At 49.4% G+C, this 6,977-nt stretch overlaps 2 protein-coding genes across 2 annotated transcripts in view; one reads left to right on the top strand and one right to left on the bottom strand.

Annotated features, from left to right (window-relative positions):
- Positions 1-1,749: 1,749 nt before the first annotated feature.
- Positions 1,750-4,555, bottom strand: LOC131184743 (collagen alpha-1(I) chain-like). The gene is made up of 2 exons (XM_058156447.1): positions 4,547-4,555; positions 1,750-2,697 (listed from the first exon to the last, which is right to left on the bottom strand). The coding sequence occupies exons 1-2, from the start codon at positions 4,553-4,555 to the stop codon at positions 1,750-1,752; spliced, it is 957 nt and encodes a 318-aa protein (XP_058012430.1).
- The window catches only part of MAP1A (microtubule associated protein 1A), a 36,054-nt gene continuing 30,932 nt past the window's right edge, over positions 1,856-6,977 (top strand). The window contains exons 1-3 of the mRNA XM_058155794.1: positions 1,856-1,912; positions 6,361-6,443; positions 6,803-6,943. The gene's annotated coding sequence lies outside the window, so the exon portion shown is untranslated. The remainder of the gene's footprint in view (positions 1,913-6,360; positions 6,444-6,802; positions 6,944-6,977) is intronic.

Here is a 6,977-nt window from a genome sequence, read left to right as displayed (position 1 = left end):
CTTAACCAGAAGGGTTTCACAACTGGCTATCTGCGGGACAGTGACCTCCCTCGGTTCTAGACCCTCGTGAATAACAACCGCTACCCCCCCACCCCTACCCTGGGCCCTCGGTTGATGGAATGCCTGGAAACCTGGTGGGCACATCTCGACCAGGGGAACCCCCCGCTTCTGCGCCCAACCAGGTCTCCGAAATGCCCATCAGGTCCGCCCCCCCTCTTGAATAAGATCAGCTATGAGGGGGGCTTTATTTATGACGGACCTGGCATTGCATAGCAGCAACCGAAGGTCCAGGTTCCTGGGGACATAGCCACTCGGGAAATGAGACAAGCTTGGGGGCCCGGAGCGCACAATCGCTCGCAAACAGCGAGAGCGTACTCCCCGCACATGATATGAGCCCCCCGCTTCCGCCATATCTGCCCCTCCCTCGTACCGTGCCAATAGATAAGCCCTTAAATGGTTGAGTTTTAACCTCCTCCACTACCTCCGTATCCAAGACCTCCAAATCAGGAACCCTAGCAGGGACCAGCCTAACCCCCCGTGGGTGTCCCCCCCCCACCCAACCCACCCTCCCTCCCCATAAATGGCTTATTTAAAAATTTAATAAAACACATATTTAAAAAACCCCTAAGCCTCTTTTTTGCTGCATGCCACCTCTCCGGATTCTAAAATCCGTCATCAAGGTAGGCCTTCGATGGGGTTGATGGAAATATCATCAAGTTCAAAAAAGGCATACATAATAAAATAACGCTGTACAAAAAGTATTATTATTTATATTGTAAATCACTATGTTGACCATTGCATTATTCTCCATATTGGTTTATTGTTGCCCAAGTAATCCTCTCATCAATGATTAGAAATGAAATTCTAATAAAATCCAGTTTAGAGAGGTATAGAGAATGAAATATTGAAATTATTCAGGAAAACTCTGGGAATCGATACAGACCAGATGTTGCCAATGTAATGCACCTCACCAAATAAGTGAGGTGCATCACTTGGATTCTGGTTTTATTTCATACATAAAATATTAAAGAAGTATACACGGCTATTTCTTTACTGTTCTTTATTTCCGGTGGCATCTGCATTGAGCCCTGCAAGGTGGAGGCTTCTGGCGTTCCTTCAATTCAATCGCTTCTCTGTTGGGACCCCAGAAGCGCCCCTTCCCTGCAGCGACGTTGGCCTTTGCAATGAGGAGGACCCGCCCCTCCGCCGTTCTGTGGCTGAACTTTTCACCCAGGCCCCTTTTTTATTGATTTTATTGTAATTTCTGGGAGCCCGCAAGCTGAGTAAACGGCTGCTGCTGTGGAAAGCCAACCAGAGCCGGCGCTGAGGCGGGAATCCGAGTTCGGGCATCCCAAGCAAAGGCGTCCCGTACCCCAAAAGGACCCCCCGCCAGACCGAGAATTCAGGCAGCCAGCGGACCTTTCGGCGGAAGGCGCCGGACGTCCAGCGCCTGAAACTTCTGTCTTTGGGGCGTCCAAACCGGCGGGGGGGGGGAGGCAGCGCTGCGCCATCGGGGCCGGGGAGCGAGACCGCCGCAAGGCGAGGAGCGCCTTAGCGGGCGGGCAGCTGGCGGCCTGGCTTTCGAGCCTCCCGGCAGGAAGACCGCCGGCCGGTCCACGCCCCTGTCTGCGCCGGCCTTCGGTCCCCAGCTGCGGCGGAGGAGGGCGCCCATCTCCGCCTTCTCGCTCGCGGGCCTCGGCGTTCAGGCGGCGCCCAGCGGCGGCAGGCGCGGCCGCGGCTCACAAGGGGTTACGGCTGCCTGGGCGGGCGGCTCCTCCTCCGTGCGCTGACAGCAGCAGCAGCAGCAGCTGTCTGGTGCTCCCGGGCCCGCCGGCCGGCTAGTCGCCGCGGGCATCCGAACGGGGGGCGGTGCCGGCAGGGGACCCCGCGAGGAACGCCCGCCGCCGGGCAGGTGAGGCGGGGCGCGCGGCGGCGGCATTTGCGGAGAAGCAAGCGGGCGGGCGGGCGGGCGGGCGTCCCCTCGGCGCATCGGGGCGGCCCTGATCGTCCGGCGCGAGGGAGCTCGCCTCCGTTAGCTCCCCCAGGATCTGCCGCGTTGGGGCCTTTGGGAGGCAGGGAGGGCGCGGCGGTCCGCGAGGGGCGCGCCGAGCGAAGCTTCCTCAGCCGCGGAGAGGCGGCATCTGCCCGCCGCCCTGCGGGGAGGGCTCCTCGGCCAACGCCCGCCGGTCTCCCGCGGGGAGGGAAGCCAGGGAACTTGCTGCGCGCTCTCGCCCGGCGCGCCCACTGCGGCAAATCCCGCAGCTGGCGCCCTCTGCTCCGAAGGCCCGGCGCCCCGCCCATCCCCGGGGCCGAGCAGCCGGTCTCCAGCCGAGGGGTCTCCTGGCCGCGCGGCTGCCTCCCCCTCGAGCGCCGAGGACGCGCCATTGCCCCGGGCGCCTCGCCTCCGGCCTCCGCAGCCATGCCGGGCGTTGGGGGCCCGTCCCTCCGACGATTGGCAGAAGGGCAGGAAATCGGTGTGGGGCCCGTGAAAGAGGCTCCGTGGATCGGGCAAAAGGAAGGAAAGCCCCCCCAGGCCTCGGCCCCGAAAGTCGGAAAGCGCCAGGAGGGCCGCCCTTCTCCTTCCCGGCCGGGGAAGGTCACGGGCAGGCAGGCACAGCGTTGAGCCATCCGCCGGTGGGCTCCTCCGGGGCCTCCGCCCAGGCCCTCAAGGGAAGGCTGGCCAGGGGTGGCGCCTGTCTTTGGGGAGCAGAGCAGACCTGCCTTCTGGGCTCCCCTTAAGGGCCCGGCTCCTACAGGGGTCACTGACCCACCTCCCTTCCCTCATTCAGGCAGGCCAGGCCAGAGCAAATTGGAGTTTGGGGGCAAATATCCTGCCAAGATTACAGGAGAACCTGCTGCCTCCTCCGAAGGAGGGATCTGGGGCATCTTCCACTGGCAGAGAAAGAATTCTTGCCCTAATCGCCACAGGGTAGAGCAAGGAGCCCCTGCGAAGATGCTGCTCAGGGGATCTTTGCAATCCGGAGCTTGATCATTTGCTGAGCCTGCCAAGAGTTTAAAGATGCTTCTGAATCTATTATCTCCTGCCTGGGTAGACCATCGTTCCCATTCTTCCCACTCTGTGAAGGTTACTGGTGGGAGCAAAACTCAGGCGGGAACTTTACACTTTCCAGTTTCAGGTTGCACATCAACCATTTGGAGGTGAAGACAAGGTCTAGCTGCTAGACTCTTAGCATATAGCCACCTCTGTGGATTGGGTGTGAAATTTTGTGTGACAAACCCATGGTTGCCATGATACAGTGAATTTCCAATCATTCCCAGAAATTCCTACTCGGAGGTCGATATCCCACAGCACAGATAGTTGAAAGAACTGGATCCACTTGGCAAGACCTGATTGCGATTCCCAAGTTTTCTCTAAGCTCAGTGTAAGCAGGCCATCCTTCACAATTCATCATCTCCACAAGAGGTCAGTGTTAGATTGTCCCAGATGACCATTAGCATCTTATCACTCTTATAGCATCTGGCAAAAGCAGGCAAGCAGATCTAAGACAGCAGTAGCCCCATTCCCAGGAACCGAGGGTTACCAGGCCCGCTTGCTCACGCGTGACACGTATGGGCAAAGGTCTGTCTGTCTCTCCCTCTGTCCATCTGTTTAATCTATCAAATTTATAAGTCACTCGTGTCCCTCACAGAGGGACTCAGCATTTACCAACAGCAGTATGGGCCCAGACTCCCTTCATTTGGACACTGTGCTGAGGCAGTTTGGTCTGAAAGGGACCAAACAGCCCATTTCCCTCCCCTCGCCACCACCTGCCAAACCTCACCTTCCAGTTTCTCCTGTCTTCCATTGGTTCCAAGCCAGCCCCAATTGGTGATCACAGAGTCGGCGATATTCCTTCTCTGCCACTCCCCCAATTGCTTTATACATCCCTCAGGGGAAGGTAACCATCTTCAATAATACCAGCCCATACCAGTACCTCACCTCCACCTTGCTGGTGTCTTGAGTAGAAGTGGAGCTCTGTGCCCCTTACTGAGCCAGCCATGGGCCCTTCCATCTTGTCTGTCAAGAGTCACTCTCATCTTACTGGTCTCTAAAACCTTTGAAAAATCTGTCTTCAGATATTTCTTGGCCCATTCTTGCCGTTTCAACTTCAGCTTCAATCACAACAATATAAGAGCAAACAATAGATTTAAACTTAATGTTAACCGCTTCTATCTTGATTGCAGAAAATATGACTGCTGTAACAGAGTTGTTAATGCTTGGAACACACTACCTGACTCTCTGGTCTCTTCTCAAAATCCCCAAAGCTTTAACCAAAAACTGTCTACTATTGACCTCACCCCATTCCTAAGAGGTCTAAGGGGCGTGCATAAGAGCACAAACGTGCCTACCGTTCCTGTCCTATTGTTTTCTTTCATTATATCCAATCAATATAGTTATTACATACTTATGCTTATATATATATATATATGTTTATATATTATATAGTTACTTTCATGCTTATGCTTATATATACTGTTGTGACAAAATAAATAAAATAAACTTATGTGCCTTGTTCAGTGGTGGTCGGGTTTCATCCTTCCTTACCTTGGCCATGTCTCTGGGCACTGAACACCTTGTACTTCTGGGCACTTCAGGTAGGTTGCAATTCTGGAATATGACAGCACTGGAGGATAATGGATTCCTAGTAGTTTCACATTTGATTCTTCTCAAATTTTTGGCAGTTAATTCGCATCTTTTGTTCTCAACACATTTCTTGTGGCCCTGATGACTATTTACAACAAAACATTTAATGGTTCTGTGATCACACCCCAATTTCAAGAGTGCTTTATTCCTCTGAAAGACTTTTTACAATTATTGACTTATCAGAGTCAGTTAAATCTCTTTTTTTGGCCCATTTTGTCTGAGGAAAAGAAGCTGCCTAATAATAATTGGGTGTTGATCTCCTTAGGTCACATCCTCCCTCATTTACACAAATACACATCACCTGAATGTGCTTATATTCACTAAGCATTCCAGTTTATACAGCTTGGAGGTAGAAATATGCATAAAAATGATGATATAGTCAACTTAGTCACTTGTCAAATAATTCTGCACGCAATATAATTCATCGGAGATTCTGTTCTGAATCTATTAAATTCCTCAAATATTGTATTTGAAGGAGTGAACATCAAATTTTCTATCTTAGCAATGTAAAAAAGATTGACTCATGATTTGGTTTTACAAGATGCTGGCATTATTTTGAGAAAAAAATGGAAATCTTTTAATGGCAAAAATGTCAGTATGTCGACAAACCTCTAAAACAACTCTGAATCTCAAACAAAATTATAAATAAATTTCCCATTTGTTCAAATAATTTCTGAAGCATATCTGATATGATTATTTTTTTTCCTGAAGATTGCTGTAACTAGCCCCTCCTTGCCATTTTTCTAATATGTATATTATAAACCAAAAAAGAAAATATCTCAAGCAAGCAAAAGTAAAATACAAGCCTGCCCCACTTTTTTCCTTTTTATCTTTCTGTAGCTTTAACAATTTTCTTTTAGTAGAACTCAGTAAGCTACAACAGCACTACATCTCCAAGTCTAATTCATTAGCTTTTTTGTTATATATACTCCACCAATTAGATGTAATCTTTAACATGAAATAGAAAGCATTGCCAAGGAAGTCTGGTCTCTTTAACAGGCTTGGAGCAAATTTATGCCAAAGCACTTTTGTTAAAAGTAAAAATGATATAAATAAGGTTTTTTGAAAAAAACAAAGACTACCCCTAATCCATTTTAAAATTTCTAAAATATTTTCTTTTTTTTTTTCCTTAAATCAAAGTTTCTTTCTCTTTCATTTTTATCTAATCCCAAAAGAAGGTTTAGCTCATTGCAAGGAATCTTATCTTTGCCAAAAAAATAAATCTGTACCTGTAAGATTAAATACTTCCCAGAGTGATTAAGAAATGAGGAAGGTGGGGTTTAATGCCCTATAGCTTACATCAAAATTAAGAGCACAGGTAGAATCATGGAATTTCCAGCAGTTCATCTTTCAAACCCACTGCAAAGCTTCCTTTTCTGCAGTTGACTCATGAGGAGCTGCTGTCCAGAGTGCAATTTATTATACAATTGATCTGACAAGATCACATCAACCAGAAACCAGCTTCCAGACAGTGCTCATAGCTCCTTCAAAGACGTCAGCCTGCCATAATTTCCCACCAGAAGCCCTGAAAACCAAGTGCAATTTCCTTGCAGTTGGTTCATAGTTTAGGAGAATGAACAGGAGAAAATATCAACAGGAGCAGTCATAATCAACTCTGGACATGATAACTTTCCAATAGCCTTGAGTGTTGAAGCAAACGGGACCTATTTTGGCAGATCTATGTTGGAAAACAAAACTTCTCTCCTTCTCTCCAGGTCAGAGGACCCTCCACCACCAGAGTGAGGACCTGGACACAGTCATCTTAGTCAATCCTGACGAGTGGAGCGCTGTGTCAGAGGTAAAAACAGACAAGGCCAGCATGTCTGCTTTTATCAGAGTTTCTGCAACAGAACTGTACCATGGCCTGTCAAATGTGAGCTAAAATGTGTAAATGTCTTGAGCCATTCCAACGGTGTGCTTAGCTATGGCATCCAGGCCCTGCCTTCTAAAAAATAAGCGGACCTCCTGCTCTTCCTCTTTATTTAACTGCAGTGTATTGATTCTCCTGAACAATTTTGGGTGAATATGAGTCCAAAAGCATCGCAGAGCTTGGCAGGTTTTTCTAAATCTTAGGGGAGGTGGGGCACTTCTGTTATAAAATTCTGAAAACCCAGAAGTCGCAAACAGGAAACTGAAATCCATCTCTGATGTGAACAGGTCCGTTCTTTGATATGTGACCCTTCTGCCCACAAGCTGCTAGTCCTGTGTGGGCAAAGCTCTGACCAGGGAGGTGATTTGATTCTGCAGACTGGGACTTTCACCTACCAGAAACTCACCGGGATATTTGCAGATCCAGAGGTAAGCTTCATGAATGGGTGAACTTGGATTCCAA

This window comes from Ahaetulla prasina, chromosome 13 (genome assembly GCF_028640845.1).
Source record: "Ahaetulla prasina isolate Xishuangbanna chromosome 13, ASM2864084v1, whole genome shotgun sequence".
NCBI classification, from domain to species: domain Eukaryota; kingdom Metazoa; phylum Chordata; class Lepidosauria; order Squamata; family Colubridae; genus Ahaetulla; species Ahaetulla prasina.
This window is presented reverse-complemented; position numbering and strand designations above follow the sequence as displayed.